General features: G+C 42.6%; 1 protein-coding gene across 4 annotated transcripts in view; it reads left to right on the top strand.

Annotated features, from left to right (window-relative positions):
* Positions 1-19644, top strand: part of Enpp2 (ectonucleotide pyrophosphatase/phosphodiesterase 2) — a 75884-nt gene that overhangs the window by 25470 nt on the left and 30770 nt on the right. For 2 of the 4 annotated variants that reach the window (XM_005381910.2, XM_013512836.1), the window contains exons 9-14: positions 3896-3951; positions 8412-8477; positions 9073-9145; positions 14033-14188; positions 16195-16303; positions 19215-19340. In XM_005381910.2, the coding sequence (XP_005381967.1) occupies positions 3896-3951; positions 8412-8477; positions 9073-9145; positions 14033-14188; positions 16195-16303; positions 19215-19340 (586 nt within the window). The remainder of the gene's footprint in view (positions 1-3895; positions 3952-8411; positions 8478-9072; positions 9146-14032; positions 14189-16194; positions 16304-19214; positions 19341-19644) is intronic. The other 2 variants (XM_005381912.2, XM_005381911.2) reach the window with 1 other exon arrangement.

Raw genomic sequence — 19644 nt, 5'->3', positions numbered from 1 at the left:
TCAAATTTAGAGGCCAAAACTCCCACTTCTCTGAGTTACCAAGGAACCAGGGAGTCTCTCTCTCGTCTCTCTGTCTCTCTTTCTCTGTCTCTGTCTCTCCCTCTCTGTCTCTCTGCTCTATCTGCTGCTCTCTGGCTCTCTCTCTGTTTCTCTCTTCTACAGTCCTGGGGATTGTTACCACTTTCGTTCTTTTGGAGCAGCATTCCCGTGCCTTCCCCTGGGGAATGACTCCATGTGACTTCCGACCCCGAAACGCGTTGTGTACAGTGACCCGCACAGGAACATTTGTAACGGCCAGTGATGTGAACTCAGAGCTTCCTCTGTGTTTCAGTCTTGCACCGTTTACCAACCCTTGACAGACGAGCTTCACCAGTGTGGTGCTGGGGTGGTTCAGGTCGAGATCTGAAGGCAGAATTATCTTTGTCAGTCCGCGTTTGCGGTATGTGATGGCCCCACCCTCGTGGGGGGTGGTGCCTGGACACCACTCGTCTTCACTCTCTTTACTTCCCTTTCCTGCTCTCCTTTCCCCCTCCCTCCATCTCTTGGTCCCCTCCTGATTTGTAAGAGATCTGTCTCCCTGTTTCTTATTATCCGTCTTTTACTTTGCTCTTTAATTTATGTAGGCTTTGCGTTTCTCATAGAGGAAACCATGTGCTATTGAGGCTCAGGGTCTGATTTAGTTTCCTTACCACGATGGTCTCAAGTGCCTCCATTTTCCCAAAGTCACTCGAGCATATCCTTCTTTACAGCAGTGTAGTACTCTATTGCGTAGACATTGAGATTTTAAATCTTTTTAATTTCAAGCAGTCTCTCTTATTCGTTCACTTTTTGTTCTCTTTTGACCATGCTCCCCATTTTCTTTCAGAAAATATAGGTAATGTGGTGTTTATAAAGAAGTAGGGAGATTTTTTTCTGCTGCTTTTCTCTGTAGAAAGATACTTGTGATCTCTAAGTTGTTTCCCTAATTTGCATGTTAGTTTTCTCTGATTATAATTATGCTGTTACAGTAAACTTTTTGCAAAGCACAGAAAAGCATGAAGAACAAACCTGAGTTTTGCCCTAGGAGTGTTTTAACCGGCAGAAACAATGCCCTGTGAGCTCCCACATGCATAGTCAGGGGCCTGAGAACTCAGGAGCCTTCTGGGGACACAGGGAGTGTCACGGAGGGGTAGCAGGTGGAGGCAGATCGCTGAGGGGCAGACTCACGCTCTTGCCACCTGGCATCCAGGCCTGGTCACTAAACCTCCTTCTCAGCCCCCTCCGGGGTCCTGTCTTCCCTCCACTTCCTGGGCATGGCGGTGCTGCCCAGTCAGACCAACAGGATCACTTTGCCACACTTACTTGCCACCTATGTGCGTCCTTTGAACGCTGCAAAGACCCCTTCTGGTGACCTTCCTGTCCCAAGGGAGCCTGAGCTCAGAGTTACCCCTACAGATGATGCCAACATCAGCGTGTGTCTTGCAACAAAATTTTGAAAAGTGTCCTCATTTGACAGATTTGTACGAAAACTTTTTTCCCTTTGGAAAACCCCAGACTGAGCTTGCATTTTATACATCTCAACTATTTGCTGGTGTGATTTCCTTGGAAATAGCAAGGTCCCAGATTTCCCGGGAAGTTCTTTGGGTATGAATCCACCAAGCTTGTGCCAGGAAATTAAAGTGCAAAACTCAACGCTGTAGTGTAAGATCCTGGCTTCCCTGGGGATTGGCTGGGTTTTGAGGCAGCGGCAGGGTGAAGGGCACTGAACTTGAGCTCGTTTTGCTGGTGGCAATGCGGGGACAAGGATGGGTGAGTGTCAAGGACACATTAAAAAATATTTTTACTGGTCCGTGTTTGCAGTACAACTGTTACATTCATCACGGGGAGCTGGTCTGTGCACATAACATGTCTTCATTATTTTTACACCTCTTTCTCCTGTCCGCCTTCCCTCTCCCTCTATGTCTTGGTTCCTTCTTTTTGCAGAAGATCTATCTCCCTGTTTCCTGTTATCTATCTTTGATTTTGCTCTTTTATTTGTTTATAGTTTGGATTTCTCATTGAAGAGAAACCTGCAATATTTAAGCTTGTGTGCCTGATTTATTTCACTTAGCATTACAGTCTTGAGTTGCATCCATTTTCCTACAAATGACTCAAATATATTCTTTATGGCAGAGTAGTACTCCATTGTGTATAAATATCACATTTTCTTTCTCCATTCATCTGTTGATGGACATATAGGCTGCTTCCAAGATTTAGCTCTTTTGAGTTGTGCTGTACGATGTTGCTAACTCTTCTGGGAAGATTCCTAGAAGAGGAACAGCTGGGTTGCATGGAATTTCTAGTTTTAGAATCTCCATACTGGTTTCCATAGTGGTTGTGTTAGTTTACGTTCCCACCAACTAGGACATGCTTTGGCCTCTCTTGGGCCATGTCAGCCTTCATCCATAAAGAGGAAAGGTGCTTTGCACTGACGTGAGGGAGGGCGCTCAGATAACCTGCAACTCCCGTCTCTGCATCATCTCAGAGAACCTGGCTTGGCAGGAGCCACGAGGCTGGGACGGGGACCTGCCCTCCCTTGTGGATGAGGTCTGCTGGCTGCTCAGAGCTCCGGGGATTTGAGGGCCTGTGTTGTGCTCCCCCACCTACGTTTCACGTGCCAGCTGTGATTTGGGGGGTGAACATTTTTAGGCGTCCCAGGAGTCTGGGATTCTTTTAAAAAGCTCCCCACACCCAGCACTGCATACCTTTTGCAACCATGGCTCTGCTCCTGGATATCCTACACCTCCTGGTTACGCATTCCCACCACAAATAAAGGTTTTCCCTGGGGTTACAAGATACTTTCAAAATGTGGGAGCAGGGAAGCTGGACTGGTTGTACTTCCTAGGAGAGTTTTTCTTCAGTCTCTTAACAAACAGTCTGCCCTTCTCCCTCCTTTCCTTTAAGTGAGAGGTTTCCTATCACAGACTTCTGTTCGTGGGATCCTGGCCATCCTAAGCTGTTTTTAATATTCCTGGAATAACTGGATTTCATTTATTTCCATTATTACATAATAATAAAGACTGAGATCGAACGTTTGCCAACTGCTAAGGCACTGGTTTAAGGCTTTGAATATGTGAACTCATTAAAGTGTACAGTAATTTCATGTGCTAGAAAATATTCTCTACATTACAATGGACCTGAGGCACAGAGGTTAAGTAATGCGTGGTTGGTGAGGGATTGAAACAGCCTTTAAAATCCAGGCTGGCTGGTTGTAGAGCTTGGGTCTGAATTTTTTATCTTTTCCCCTTCTGCAACATGAGGTATAAAGATGATTTTAAAAGACTTAATAGAACGCTTAGTTCACCGAACTTGTCCCAGGAAACCCCCTTTACAGAAGGCAAGGTAAAAGATGTAGGAAAAAAAAAATCTCCATTGAAAAGTAACCTTGCTTCATCATCTTCTTCCTCTTCGTGTGGTTTAAAGTCAAACAAGACCAGCCTGGCTCTCACATTCGGGTGTCTGGGTGCCAGACTGGGACCCTCTGTGGGCTTTCAATAGCTGAGGGAACATCTGGTCCACTCCTGGTCCCTTTGGTGAGCAGGGTCCTGCCCATGAGTGAAATGCTCAAAGCAACCATCTGAAAAGACAGGTACAGAAGAGAGAGAGAGAGACTTTCGAGATGAAATAAGGGTTTTAAGCAAATGTCACTGGAATCAGCAGAGCTTTTGAGAGCTTTTGCAGAGAACGTATTGAATGACACTCATGGAAATAACCCTTCTGACTTCCAGATGTGAATAAAAAGGCTTGCAAATAATATAAAATGTATGGTGGAGCGTGAGCAGAGTATAAGATATCAGATCTAATATGTTTTTCAAACGTCTTCTTCTTTGACCGAAACTCAGAACGTATTATAAGCCTCTTATATTTTCCTCATTAGCTATGGATTACAGCCATCAAGCAAGGGGTGAGAGCTGGAACATTCTTCTGGTCGATGTAAGTAACCTTTATTTCACCAGTGCTTATAGAGTTATGTTGTGAGTGATTACACTTGTGAAACATCAATTCAATGTAGATTTCATTTCAGTCAAATGTAAAAATACCAAGCTTTTGTGTATTTATGGATTCAAAATTACTTTCTAGGCGTTTGATCTTCTGAGCTCCCTCTGTTCCTGTCTCTGCCTCCCCCTCCAGCCCTCTCTTTCTCTCTCCTTTCCCCTTCCTTTAAGAATGGAAGGTTGTCTTTTCTTCTAGCTTCTCTTGAGATCTTTCTGTCTCTCTTTATAGCTTTTTGGCAACTTGCCACCTTGGGAATGTATATTCCTTTTATTTATTGCTATGGTTTGCATTTTCTATGTTATATTCCTCTTGGTTCACAATCTTAAAAATCCAGTGTGGTCTCCGGCATCTGGGTGAGTGGTCCAGAGATTGGAAGTTCCAAGAGGAGACCGGGCAGCCCTCTATTTTCACCCCATTTTGCCACCCAGCTCAGCCCGCCCCTAATAGGAAAATGGGTTGCCCCTGCGGAGGGGTGGGGAGGGGGTTAGCTAATGTTTATCGAGATGAAATGTACCTAGTAAAAGTGTCAACATGTTGATTACTTTTAAGGCTCCTCAGTAAGAGACGGGATCTGTTTCAACTTTCACGGGGATTTGGTTCCCACTGAGATGTTCTTTCCATCTCCCTCCCCCCAAACCACCTAAAGCTGTTTCTGTATTTGCCTCTTATGACCTAACAAAAATCTGATTATTCTATAACAGCAATGCGCCGAGAGCAGCCACAGGCTCAGCTGCATCCCGGAAGGTGTGTCTATAGTCTCCACACAGGAATAATAGCTGCTTTTTCACATCTGAAGGGCTAAATTGAAATTGGGTCTAATGATTTGAAGTGGAGACAGGGAGTCTCTTTAAAATTTTTTTCCTTTTTTTTTTTTTAAGAAGTCTCGAGTTGAGAAATGCTTGTGGGTCTGTTAGAAATGATACTGTTTCGTGTAGGTGGTGTGCGATGTACCGATTTAATCTCAGGCATTACCTCTCCATAAACCTTTGACTGTCAGAGATGCTTAGAGAAGCGATTCCTTTTGCTCTGCAACACATTTGCTGGGCAGGATGGACAGAAGCCAGCAACATAATTAATCCTGGGTCCCCACCCCTGCCCCTGACACCGCTGCACAGCTGCTGTGAAAAGGGCCAGTGTTCTGGCTCTGAATGACAATTTTCTCCACCCATGTGAAACCACTCGTAAGAAGGTGGCTTTTGTGTGCTACGAAGAGCTCCGTCGTTTGCTGTGCTTCTCAGACTATTCTTTTATTGCTGTGTCCTGGAAGCGACTTGCGTTCAGTTTTTTTTCCCCCCCTTTTTTTTTTTTTGAAACTTCTTATAATTTAAAAAATAGGATCGTTCTTCCAGTCATGGAAGGGACGATTGTCAAGGACATCTACACCGGTACGTTCTGAAACATCTTTATTTAGATCTGAATTCAGACTTCGAGTCGGAAGGCCGTCTTTCCACATGGTTCTGTAGGGCAGCCTAAAAGTCTATTCTTGCCTTATTTTTTAATGACTGTATTTCATTCCAAAGTCATGCTCTGTTGATGCTCTGTTACATTTTTATGTCAGGGCAGTAATTCCCATTTTGTATGAGTGTTTGGATTCAGCCTAATCCCAGGTCTGCTGTTTATGAGCTTGCTAACCTTTGGCGAGTGATTTAATCTTTCAACAAATGAATCTTAAAACGAGAATCACAGTACCTTCATCACCGAGTGGTGCTAAGATAGAATAAGTTAGCACATTTGACATGCTTATTGGAGAACAACCAATGTATGGAACTGCTTTCTTATTTGTGTTCTCTCTTTCAACTTTGACTAGACAATGTGTCTCTCTCTACATTCCGAAATAATTTGTTCCCCTATATGACTGGGTATCTCATCCAGTCCTTCATTTTCAACTTTTCCCTTTTTGGGACCACGTCTAATGTATTCGATCTTGTGCCAAATTCTGCCTCAGTCAGTGACGGCAAAGATAGTGACGTGCGTCCTATTTTCCTCTGCTTTGGCTTTTTCCTCCCTTGGTCAGGTTTATTTGTGCTGTCTCTGCACTGTATTTGCAAGCCTAGTGACTAAGGGATATGTCTCATGGGTGGGCGAGGTAATTTCATAAGGATAATCTAGGAAATTTAGGGACCACCTTGCCCATTTTGCCCCTGTCCAAGGTCACATCTAAGATGGACCCTCAGACCTCAGTCTTCATCTAACACCCCTAACACACACACATATGCACACACATGCAACCAGCCTCTGCCCAGGGAACTGTAAGCTGCTTATCTTCCCCAAGACGAGGAGAGTGGCTCTTCTGTCTAGCGTTTTTGGTGGGAGTATCTTGTATCTTTATGTCTACACGTATGCCTTAAGAATGCCATGCCTTTAACAAATACAGTAATACCTCGATTTATGAACGCTTCTGTTCACAAACGATTTGGCTCCTGAATGGAAACATTGGGCAAAATTTTTCCTCCATTCTCGAACTCCACGCCAGGTGACGACCACAACCACAGCGTCTTTCCCAGAATCATAGAAGTTCGTGAACCAAAGCACCACTGTACTTCATGGATGAATGTGCCATCTCTGCGGATCTATAAATCCAGCACACGATAGTAAAATCCAATATTTTTATGAACCCTTTCTATGTGCCAGGAACTATTTTAAGTACTTTACATAGATTATCCCTTTTAATCCTTACAACTGTCTCTAAGTATGTGCTCCGGCTATCATTTCATAGAGGCACCGGTAGGTTAGCTGACTTGCCACAGTCTCACCAACGCCCCTCTCAGAAGCCAGGATTCAAACCCATGGATTTGGGCTGCTGAGCTGGTGTTTTCAATGTCTTTCTATTATGGTTCAAGTATCCCATCAAGCAAGGGTGCTGAAGGTGAACATTCTGGGCTCCACACAAATTTTATCAGCCTGCATTTTTGCACTCGCATCAGAAGTGGGTTCATTGGAGTTCTCATCTGTGGCTTCCCCCCAATCACATAAAATAAATCAGCTTTTGGGTAGGCAGTGAAGTAGGGTGTAATGAAAAGGTTCTGACATTGGCTTTCTTTTTTAAGTTAGGAAAGAATTCAAGCTATGCAATTGTAATTATTTTGTTCAGATACAAGGGATTTCTAAGGCTGAAGAATTAAATTCCTTGAGTGATTAACTTGGCTTTGTTATGCCTTTTTCTAATTCAGTTATAGGATATAATAAACAGGGTCACATTTACTCAATAGCACTGGAATATGTTTACATCAGGGCTCAGCTTTTGGTAAACAGTGAGCATGGTTTTCTAGTTTTGTATAACTCTACACCGAGCGGATGCCAACCGTCCGCGTGCCTCTGAGGGCCCAGCTTTCTCCGCGCTCTCTTGCTCCTGTTTCCTGAAGTGAAGGCATCATGGGCTCACCCAGCATCCCCTGCAGTTCTTGCTCACCACGATCAAACTGGGTTTTAGCTTGATTTTGCCGTGAACGTGTGTCGAATGCCTGGCTGTGAGTGGGTGAGCAGAAGAGCATTCTGTGCTCCTTGTTAACACGGAGTAAACGGATTTCACTACGAGTCAAGATACCGCTCAGCTGCTGAGCACCCTACGGTGACCCAGCCCAGCGTCCGGCACTGTTGTGTTAGCTGAGAGCTCTTGAAGCTCATGCCAGACTTAGGGTAATTATATTCCAACAGAGGAATGAGGCTTAAACACAAAGCCATTGTGGATGAAGATTGTATAATCTTGGGCAGTCTTATAATTACATGTGTCTCTTCTCGATAGGTTTTTATAGAGCTGGAAGAGAATTTCAAGGCTACCTCCCCTAACCCATTATTTTATAGAGGAGGAACTTAAAGTTTCGGGTTAGTGTTTCTAAAGTCATGCAGCTATTGAGCAGCAGAGTGATACCTCATTCGGATCATGAATAAACCAAGCATTTTTGTTAAGCACTTCCTGTGTATGAGGTGCTTGCTTGCTATGTTTCATTTCATCTCTGTGAGCAAGCTGGGTGGTGCTTTGCCATTGTCTCCATTTTTTCTAATGAATGTACGGAGGCTGGGAGAGGTCAAAATGCCACCAAGAGGCAGATTGAGGGTGTTAAGTATTGGCCCTCTTTAGCCACAGCGAACTGCTGGACTAATAAAGGACAGTGATCCTGCGGCCAGGACCCTCCCTGCAGGGAGCAGAGTTTCAGCATTTTAGCAAGACAGGTTCTTCATTTAGCTCTTGAATCAAAATTTCCAGCGGAGTCTTCTGGGGGAGGGGTTGAGCGATGGGGTGTGTCGCATATGGAAATAGGAGTCTGAATGCTAATTCGGAGGAGCTTTTACTACAGCGAAGTTAAAACAGGTGCTGGGAGATGGAGAGCACTTGGCCTGGGGCAGTGCACTTGGGGCAGAGCAGGCTAACAAGCCGGGTTGCTGGTGTGTCCCCACAGTGCCATTCCCCACGAGCGGAGGATCTTGACCATCCTGCAGTGGCTCTCCCTGCCGGACAATGAGAGGTACGCTCTCCTGGGGCTCTCGTCCTTCTTCTGTACTTCTCCAGCTTGGGTCAGAATGGGTGAAACACTAAATGGACCATGCCATAGGTGCCAGGGACTGGCAGTGTCAAAAGTTTCATGGCTATGGGAACATTATATTTCCTTAAGAAGGATGGGTTGTTGGACATCACGGAGTTACGCGGATTGCTACAGCTCTTTATACAGAGAGTGGGAGGGCGTTCTGGTGTTAGTGAGTGAATCATCGGCACCTCAGAGGTAGAGTGGGGTTAAGACTGACTTTGCCCTGGGCTAGATTGGTTCCTTCAGGCTGCAGATGGGAAGGCCTGCATGAACTATCGCTGGGCTCTGTGATACTGGGGATCAAAGACCCGAGAGTGTGTTCACATTTTCCTGTGTGACTTTTGATTCCTCAAGGTGGTGCCAGCCAGTGACCACAGCAGGGGTGGTCTAGAGGGTGTGGGAATAATAGAAAAAGAAAAGTTTCCCATGGACTCTGTGTGTGTGTGTGTGTGTGTGTGTGCGTGTGCGCACGCGCTTAGTGATATTTGTTCTGTGTGATTTGAGGGAGATTCTGAATCTTCTAATTTTCCCGTAGGCCATCAGTCTATGCCTTCTATTCTGAACAGCCTGATGTCTCTGGACACAAGTACGGCCCCTTCGGTCCTGAGGTTAGTAGTTTATCATCTGCCTCAGCAGAACCTCCGTCCCAGGCTACTTGGTGCACTGACCTGGTTTTAGGATTTGTGCAGTCTAGAAGGTCTTCTTGTCTAGAAGATTTATACATAGTCAATAACAAGACTAAACACATTTAAATACATCTTAGACATATGGGTTTCTCTTACATGAACTTTCTCTTACAGCGACTTTCAGATTGCTTTGATATCGAAACATCCTCAACTTGATGGCAATGGGAAATGGGGTGGATTCAGCCTTGTAGGTCTCAAGGAGGAGGAAGCTTGGGAAGGGTTGGCAGCCACCATCATTGGAAAGAGTGGAAAGGACTATTGATATGAAACTTGATATAAAACATGCCACCTGCATTTCAACACTCTTAAAATGATTATGCCATTCAGAGAGAGTAGGTTAGCTAAGCGATCCCAGTAGCCTTAGCAGATACAGTCAGTATCTGTTACTCGTATATGTTAGACTCCTGGGCATTTTTTTATTTGATAAATTTTGACACTGGCATTTGTACTGTGAAAGCATCACCATATTAAAGAGGATAGACATATCCATCACCCCCCAAAGGTAAAATGAATGCTTAACTACTGAACAAATCCGACTAGCAGACTTGTGTGACACCCTTTTATCAACACTTAGCCACCTCAGGAGAAGACAGTTGGTGTAAGGTAGGATCCAGGATAACTTCAAATTCAGGAGATGGGAAAGGATTGGTTGTACAGTGGTACCTCGGTTCACAAACTTAATCTGTTCTGTGATTTTGGAAAAGATGGCCATGTTTATATTTGTGTGGGAAAGATGGCTGTGGCCATGTTTGTCACTCAGTGCAGAGTTTTCAAACAAGAACAAAATTTCGTGAAATGCTTCTGTTTTCGAACCAAACTGTTTGCAAACAAAAGGGTTCATGAACCGAGGCACCACTGTATTTTATTATGTTCTTTTCTCATCCAAGACAGAAACATCTAAACATAGATCATTTAAAAATATGGTGAAATCAGGGGCTGGGGATTTAGCTCAGCGGCAAAGCGCCTGCCTGGCAAGCGCAAGGTCGTGAGTTCGGTTCCCAGTGCCGGAGAAAAACAAAACAAAAAAAAAAAAAAAAAAAAAAAAAAAAAAAAAAATGGTGAATTCTATAAATCAAAACTTTTAAATATTGTGTTTTCCATCTTTTTAAAAAAAATCAGGGTAATGAGTTGTACATTAATGTAGTAACAATGTCAACTGAGAAGTTATTTTAAAAACTCTGTTGATGGAAACTGCCTCTAATTCTCTGATAACCTATGATACCACTGTTGCCTTCGTTAAATTCAGCGTGTTCAGCATAAAAATGAGTTGGAGATGCAGATAAATGTATCTTGGTTTATGTATTTTTAAACAGATTACAGCATGTTTAAATAGAGAAAGTAAAGAACAAGGATCCATCAGTATTCCTGCTTTAATGCCAGTTCAGTGGTTCTTTTTAAACACTAGAAATTAATGGCGATGTGGAACCATTTTTGTCTTAAATCACTGAAGTCATATAAATCTGATACTCTTTTTTTAAAATCTGCCTTTGATGTTTAACCAGTGTTTAACCTTTTGATTATGAAACACAAATGATGAAACGAGATAAACATCTGCATACATGAGACACAAACCTTATTTTGCCAGGAAAGCAAAGCAAAGCAAGAATGGTTGTTTTATCTTTAGGATGACTTTCTTGGAGATTGATCTAAAGTGAACAAAAGGAACCACATTTTATTAAAACGCTAAACCTAAGCAGTTCCATGTGCTCTCTTTAAAAGTTGGACTCTGTTGGAACAAGAGCCCTTACAAACCTCAAGAACAGGCAAAGCAGGGATTGGTATTGGAACAGCTGTTCTTTTAAGAGCAAGAGCCTGATACTTGGAGAGGTTGGGGCTACCCAGGTTGCCTGGATGGTAAGTAGAACTTGCAGGTGGAATTGGAGGACTCCCGGCTCTCAGACCAGGGTCTTTTCTATGGAATCATAAACCCCTTTTTCAGTTCAAGGGTCAAGCAGATGGCCCATAAGTAACTGAGTTCACATCACACAGAACATTTTCTTTATGGCAAAAGTTGGCTTTTAACAGTACAGATAGGTATAACTCATACCTTGTTATATGGCTTAACAGTAAATGCTCTTTATCAGTGAGTGTCTTTGAATTTTCACAGTTGAAAGCATATGTGTATGTGTTTTAATTAAGAATCACGTTCTTTCCCAAAAGTACTGAGCAATAAAATAAACAAAGCATGATATAGAATGCTTTCATTGACATAGTGATGGTTTGTGTGTCTAGGGTTGCTCGTAAATACAAGCATTTTTCGTCCTATAGTACATTTGAATTGAGTTGGCATTATTCATGTTATACATACCTTCTTTTTTAGTAACATTTCTTGCAACTGGGACTTGCTTATCTGTCTACTGGGTAAATCCTCTAGCAGATCTCAGTAATGGTAATCTCTGATAATCTGACCATTTCCGTCTCATAAAGGAAGAAATATTTTGAGATTTCAGCCATTTCTCCTCTGGTTCTAGGCATCTTATTCAACCAAAACAGAATAAAAATACATTGTATACTTTTAAAACATGAACCCAAAGCAAGTCAACAAATCTCTCTCGTGTTAATAGACCAATTGACTTACACACCCTTATACAGTATCGTATATGCATGCGTGTACATATGTATTTCTATGTATCATTGTATCCTTTTTTTGTGAGTGAAAAGACTATGAATAGTAGGTAAATTATTATTTAAAAAACCGGTCACATGTTGTCTTTTACATACAAGAAAATAACTTGGCTTTGAAATTTAATTGAAATGATTCTACTAGCAAAGCGCTATACACTACAGTAGGACGAGTTCAATTGAAGCGTGTGCTTTATTTGCTTAATATTTGAGTACGCTGTTCTTCAGGATGATTCTCAAAAAGCTATTAAGTGAGATAATCAAACATTGGGCTAATAGCGTCAAGACATGGTGTTTTGCTCCTGGTTTCATAGTGTAACGGTGAATGTTTAAAAATATGCTTGCTTGGGATTATTGGCGCCATCTTGTCCTCTTTGACCTTCTGTGCTTTCTTTCTCTGTGACCTTTTGTTCGGCTGCTCTTCAAGGCCTCGAGGCAGAGCTTTGGCTGGCTGCTCCCTACCTTCAGAGGGCAAAATATCCTTCTGAAAAGTAGGAAAATGTGTCCTCTGCCTCCCATCCCCTAATAACCTCAGGCTACCACCTCTCAGTTCAGGCTACAGTATGGCTGGTCAGTGAAAACTTAGCTTTCATCTACCTCTAACATTTGAAGAAAGAAACAAGCGCACTGCAATTATTGGATGAAAACTCAGTTTGGCTAAACCCTGTCTCCCCCTCTGCTCATCTAACCTGCTGCCTCGGAAGGCTCGCCTGGAAACTCTTGGGAATGTTGAAGTCTCTTGCAAACGGCCTCCTGTTTGATGGGCAGATTTGATGCTAGCAGAATGTATTTGGTGACCATGAAATGGAAAGACCCTCTTTTCCTTTTCTTGCTCTTCTCATGGAGATGTGCCTGAAACTAGAAGCACTCAGACCAACCCAAACCTTCCCGCAGGGCTGTGTTTCTGGATCGCTGTGCTGGACAGACAGACAGGACAAGACAGACACAGAAGAGCCCTTGCAGTCGCTTGCCCTGGGACTAGCGAAACCGCATGGCCGAGTTCTCCCTTCTGGTTCACTAACATCGTTCCCCTCCTGCCCCTTCTCGCATCCGAATGGCTCGGGACATCCCCTGCCCAGAGAGAAGTTAGCTAGGTGGATGCAGGGCTTGCTGCTTTAATTCACCTTTGCACCATCAGCAAATCAGGGGCCAGATTTTCTCCAACATTTGCAAGTTGCAAAAAGTCTCCTTCTGTTAGTTGATGCATCAGACTTTACTGCCCTCTGGTTTTTTGGACAGAACATGTAGCCCTGTCATTCCCCCACATGGGGGCTCCTTTTTTTTGTCTTTTTGAGACAGGGTCTCGCTCTGCAGTTCAGGCTGGCCTTGCGCTCACTTTGTAGCCCAGGTTGATCTTGAACTTGCAATGATCCTCCTGCCTCAGCCTCCCCAGTGCTGGGATGACAGGCGTGCGCCACCATGCCTGGCTCCTGGGGGGTTTCTGATAGCGAGGGCGTCACAGAGACTTTCCACGTCTGTGCACAAAGACGCGGCAGTCTTGATGACTTTTCACATTTTACTTAGTTCTCAAGGACAGTTCGTTAAAGGACAGTCCCATTTATGTTAGAGTTCCTTACTGCTGGAAATTTCAGGTGTCAGTTAAAATGATCTTCTATGGAAAGTCTTGATTTGAGAATGCACCTTCAGAAGCAGGGAGGATTGTTTAGTAATTATATTTCATTCCCTCTTTAGTTTAAACATTTTTTCCTTGCTCCTGGCTAAGGAAGGTGACGGTGATCTGATATATTTGGTGGTGTGAACAGATATTTGCAGATTCCCAACTGGTACCACCTGTGTCAGCCTTATTCCCACCTGAGCGGATCAAGTGAGCATATTCCATGTGGCTGTAAGCTAGTGTTTTACACACGGAGAACTTTTTATAACCAAGACAGCCAGTCCCTAACGCAGGAGCTTCTCTAGTGCTACCTCAGAGAACGCCACAAGTGGGTTCTTCTGCCAAAGAAACCTACCGACTAGGTCCTCTTAAATCACCTCCTTGTTCTCAGTTCGGAGGCTCTTTCTATAGAGGTCCCCGAGTCGCCCCTCCCACCGCTGTGTCCTCACTGATGGAGACATAGTGTTGCTCACTAAGACTCTGTGACCCAAGGCGGGCGAGCGTGAGCTTTCTCATCTGCCCCAGAGGGACAGACGGCTTCTGAGTGGAGACATCTTTATCCGCCAGTACAGGAGAGTAGCTATGCCTCACCTCTTACTCCGGCTAAGAGACCTAAGAGGAAAGTTGCCCCTAAGAGGAGACAGGAAAGACCAGTTGCTCCTCCAAAGAAAAGAAGAAGAAAATTACATAGGATGGATCATTATGCGGCGGAAACCCGTCAGGACAAAGTAAGTTCATCTATTGTTCCAAAGGTTTGTGGCGGGCAGGTGTGAGCAGAAAGGTTTCCTTCGGTGCCCTGCTTTGAAAATGGGCTGGATACATTTTAGAAAAACTCTGCCGTGTCAGTCTTGGCTTTGGGGCCAGAAGAATCTGGCACTTTAGAGGTTAATGGTGACATGAAGACTTCCTGGACTTTCAGCACGATAGCAAAAAGGACCTTTCCATTTTCTGTGGAATTATCTGTCTCCACACTTGTATTAACCTCTGGGATGGAGAGGGCTGTGGGTTTTGCTTGCATGTCATGTACAGGCTTAGGCACAATGGTTTCTGGCCCTGGATCTTGAGAAGAATCTAAAGGCAGCAGGGGTAGTGCTCAAAAACAATGCAGATTAGAACTCAATGGAAAGTTGACTTAGATGAGTGATCCGAACTTCCAGAGATCAGGAAAGGTATTAGAATAGAGACAAGGGAATAGCTGAGATAGAATGAATGTGGAAACAAAGGACAGATAGAGTCATGTGTGTTTTCTCCCAATGACAGGGATAATCTTCAAGAGAGTCTCTGGCTGTCCCTTGTCATGAAACCTTCAGCGGCTTCCGAGGCAGCATCTTATTTACGATTGTCTGAATCGCTCACTGAGAAGCATGCTATGGATTTTACCTGAATTGTCCCGATAAGTAGAGGAAAATAAGCCATTGCCAAGAACTGACATATGCTATGCATTTGGTATTTCTTTGTCTAGACAAGGGTGTTGGAGAAGAGGATGATTTTCTTAGCAGCAAATACCACATAGTCCCACATCTGTTAGCCCTGGAAGATTACATGGCACATCTCATTTTGAAGCTTTCCGTTGTGACTTCTTCCTTGGGATAAGATTTCAAATACGGCCCCCACAGCTGATAGTACTGATGAAGTAACGTGAGAAAAGGTCTTGAATCATCTGGGAAGATGCTGATGGGAGATAATGTTATGCACCCAAGCAAAAATGCTATTCAGATCTCTTGTGCTCTTTGTTGCCGTGGGTCTGTGTGTGTAGTTGTTAGCTAAGCAGTACAGTTCCTCTAAAATACTGTCAAGAGTTTGTCCCATGTGAAGTTTCTTAAAAATCTTTCCATTGCAGTTAGAGAGGAAATTGAGAAAGAAGGTCTGTAGTACTTATGAGGGAACACTCACATTGTTTGGGACTTCTATTTGAAGCAAAAGTGACAGATGGGTTGTTTTTTAGACTCTGGAAATGGTCTTTAAAAAAAAAAAAAGAACTGAGTTTTATTTCCTCAGACTCCATAAGAAATCTTCTAGTACAAAAAAAGAGAAATCTTCTAGTACAAACTCAGTGGTTCCTTTTTGTGTAGGTTAGGACACTTGTAGATTCTTATTTCGCTCAAAATCAGTATGAGAAGAAACTAAGTTGAGGAGCAGAAGCGTATTTCTTAGAACAGTTTTTTTCTATGAATGATCTGTTGCTCTCAGCAGTTGGCAGTTAAGATCCCTATAACACGTGATAGATTCACATGTATTCATGATGTTCTAATTTACAATCCAGTGGAAGGTTGTGCTCTTAACCTCAGAATTCCTCTCGGTTCACTTAGCCACTATCTTCTTACCATGGTCCAGACCCTAATGTGATTTTCCGTAGAAGGTAAAGGACTTAAACTATCCATCTGACTTCATGGTCACTCTTAAAACTCTTTGGATTTTCAGAACGTCTTTACATTTTAGAAAAGTCACTTTGCCTCACAAAAATAATTGCTCTCAGTTACATTTCTGATATTCTTATGTCAAAGAATCATAACAGGGATTGGATGAGGAACAGTTTTAATTTTCCAGAAAGAATATAAAGTGCTGAGACCAGATTTCCCTTTAAAATGGCAGGAACCTCTCCCCTAGACAAAGCTCTGCCTCTGGGCCTGAAGTTTTCTTTCCAGAATGTTCTAGGGTAGAAGCTCTGTGGAAACTGAAAAGGAAAGAGACAAACAAACAAAGCCTGTGAGGTCTAACATGGTCTTTTTTCCAGATGACAAACCCACTGAGGGATATTGACAGAACTATGGGGCAACTCATGGATGGACTGAAGCAACTCAAGCTGCACCGGTGTGCGAATGTCATCTTTGTTGGAGACCACGGTAAAGCTTGGTTCCTTTTCTTTGCTCATAAATGGAGAAGTAGGGCATTCTGTAGGTGTTGAGTAATGGAATCCTAGCCCTTAGAATCCAAGGTCCTATTCCTTACTTCTTTGTCCTTTTCTGAGACAGCCTGAGGTGGCCTGGGTTTATTTTAATCAGAAGGAAGGACTTCTATATTCTCCTTTTCTTTGTAGGAAAGCACTTTCTGTAAAAATCTATCTCTTATTAAAATGTCATGGATATTGCTCTGATGATATCAGTGACTTCATCTGTGAATGTGACATGTCAGGTGATAAGCTCCTTCTCTGTGGATCATATCATCAAAAGGGGCCCACAGAGTTTGTGTGCTTAAAAAAAGCTCTAAATACAGGAGGTGGGGCAAAGAAAGTGCAGATAAATCAATGGTTCCTCAAAATTCACTGAGGGAATTCAAGACTGAGACAGAGGGCCTTTCTGCTATCCAGAAGATATTAAAGATAGGAAGAAGCAGTTTTTCTAAATCACCTCATTAGGTAGAAAAATTCATGACCACTTTTTTGAGGTGATCAAGATCATTATAAATATGGTATGATTATAGGGTTGAGGGGGGCAACTCATAGAGCATATTATTTCACAGACACTGCATTCCAGAACTATCAAATGGAAATAAGGACCTTGGAATTTGGGACTACTCCCTTCTAGTGTAGTTTGGAAGATGAAAAGTGGTTGATTCTTTGGCCAGATCCATTTAGAATGGCTGGTGAATTTCCTTAGTCTCTTTCTGTTCTGGGCTGAGGTTTTCTTTCCAGAACCTTCTAGAACATCTCTGAGAAACTACAAGGAAAAAAACCTGTGAGGACTAACTTGCTCCCCGAGGGAATTCACTGTTACCCTTACACAGCTATGTTTCATGGATTTGACTTAGTGGAGAGCAACACATACAGACAGAATTTGGAGCTTGTGACACAGGTGATTAAGTTCAGGTTGCTCAGAAGTGTTGAGAACATTGTTCATCCTTGGAGTAGCTTATGTGATTGCCTAGACGGTAATGAATGAAGATCTTCCCAGCCTTCTATTCATATGTATTTGGACACTCCCTTCTTGGACTGATCTGATACTAGAACACAGTAGCTATTTAATTTAATTAGCTATTTGTTTTAATTTTTCTTCCTCAGAGTTTCAATATTCATGGATAAAGTACATAATCTTTGTGCTACATTGGAATATGTTTTTCTCTCCACTCCAATTTATGCTAAACAACAATAAGAACAACAACAACAGCAACAACAACAATAACAACCACCACCACCACTACCAAAAGGATGGAGGATATGGATCTGGGATTCTAGGAAGTGGTCATTTGAATTTTACCAAATATGGGCTGCTCTGGCTTATATATCTTTAGTCTAAAATCTTAGGTCACTCTTCACAGAATACCTGTTTTTCCTTCTAGAGAGTATTTGTACACTTGCAGTGCAACCCAGTAATCTCCCCTTATCCAAAGGAAGTGTGTTCCAAGGCTACCATTGGAGGTGAACAGCACCTAACCCTATACACACCATCTTTCTTCCTATGCATATGTACTAATAATAAAGTTTAATTTATAAATTAGGCACAGTGAAAAGTGAACAATAGCTGTAATAAAATAGAACAATCAGGAAAATATACTTAAATAAAGGTTATGTGAACATGATCCCTCCCTTTTTCTCTCCCAACTATTATGGGGTGGATGGTATATATGGTGTGGCTATGCTGGACAATGGTGGGATATAGCAGAGTATCAAGAGATTTCATCACACTACCAGAAATTCTTTATTTATGGACGTTTTCATTAGCATTTTTGTACTGCTAGTGGACCACGGGTAACCAGACCATGGTGAATGAAACTGGATTTGTGGGGGATTACAGTACATTAAACCTTTCTAATTCCATGTCATCTTCTAAATTCCTCCAATGACAATGACGGTCTCTATTAGCTACTCTAGTCTGTAATTCTAAGATTTAAGTTTTTGTTTTTATTCTTTTTAAAAATATTGATTAAGGAGTTCTTCTTGAGGGAGAGCAAAAAACATATTTTGGGGTGGGAGAGGCACATTAGTTGGTTAAAAAAATTCCCTACACAACACTTTCTGTGTGGTACTTGCTAGCTTTCGATTCTGGCTAATTACACTGCTTCAACTTGTTTTCATCTAGCATTATTTTGTTCTTCAGTTTGGGTGGTCATTGGGAGCTGACGTCTTGCTTTCTCATCTCTCATTGGCAGTATTGTTTTGTCGGGGTATTCAAGGCTACTGGAGAGAGGGCTGCTGATTATACTCAAGATGGGAGGGGTGGGGAGGGAGAGGGAGGGAGGGAGAGAGAGAAAGCGCGAAAAAGTGAGATTTTGTGAAAGACAACGAACTGTATATTTCAGTTATTTATGCCCTCCTTAGCTGGAAGAGTTTTAAGCAATCTAGGACTTTCTTTCAAGGACCAGATCTTTTTCCTAATGACTATAAATTGTTTTTTTACAGACATGGCTACTTCCTTTGTTTTGCTGTTCTTGCTCAATAGCTTAAAATGATAATTGTGAGGATGCATTTCTGAACCTTCTAGGGCTTGCAAGATGATAAGGCTGAATCAGAGCCCAGTGGAAGGTTCTGGAAAGAAGTGTTAAAAAACATCTCAAGTCAAGTTAAAGAATCATAAATGTGAGGGTTCTACCTGCTAGGTTGTGAAAACTAAGTAGATGCCTGGATGTCATCTTTGGTGTCTGTGTGAAGGTTTTAAGGCTTTAGTTTTATTTTATTTATTTATTTATTTTGGTACCGGGAATCAAACTCAGGACCTTGTGCTTGCCAGGCAGGCGCTTGTGCCGCTGAGCTGTTTTCCCAGCCCAGGATTTAATTTTAACGCTGCATGAAAATGCTTGTTTTTCTTTCCCTCTCCACAGGAATGGAAGATGTCACCTGTGAAAGAACTGAGTTTCTAAGCAATTATCTGACCAACGTGGATGATATTACCTTAGTGCCGGGAACTCTGGGCAGAATCCGGCCCAAGTTTAACAATAATGCTAAATGTAAGTTGATTCTTAAAGTGCTGAATGGTTAGGGTGATAGTACGGTGGAACAGGTAAGGACTTGTTCTCCAAAACTGGAATACTTGGGAAAAAAAAATCTTAGCATTCCTGTGTTTATAGAAGCACAACTCACCATAGCTACATCTTGGAAGTGGCCTATGTGTTCATCAACAGAGGAATGAATAAAGAAAATATATTTACACAAAATGGAGCACTATTCTGCCATAAAGAAAGATAAACTTGACTCACTTGTAGGAAAATGGATGCAACTTGAGACCATAATGCTGCATGAAATGAATTAGAC

Source organism: Chinchilla lanigera, unplaced genomic scaffold (assembly GCF_000276665.1).
Source record: "Chinchilla lanigera isolate Chin_1 unplaced genomic scaffold, ChiLan1.0 scaffold00016, whole genome shotgun sequence".
Lineage (NCBI taxonomy): Eukaryota > Metazoa > Chordata > Mammalia > Rodentia > Chinchillidae > Chinchilla > Chinchilla lanigera.
This window is presented reverse-complemented; position numbering and strand designations above follow the sequence as displayed.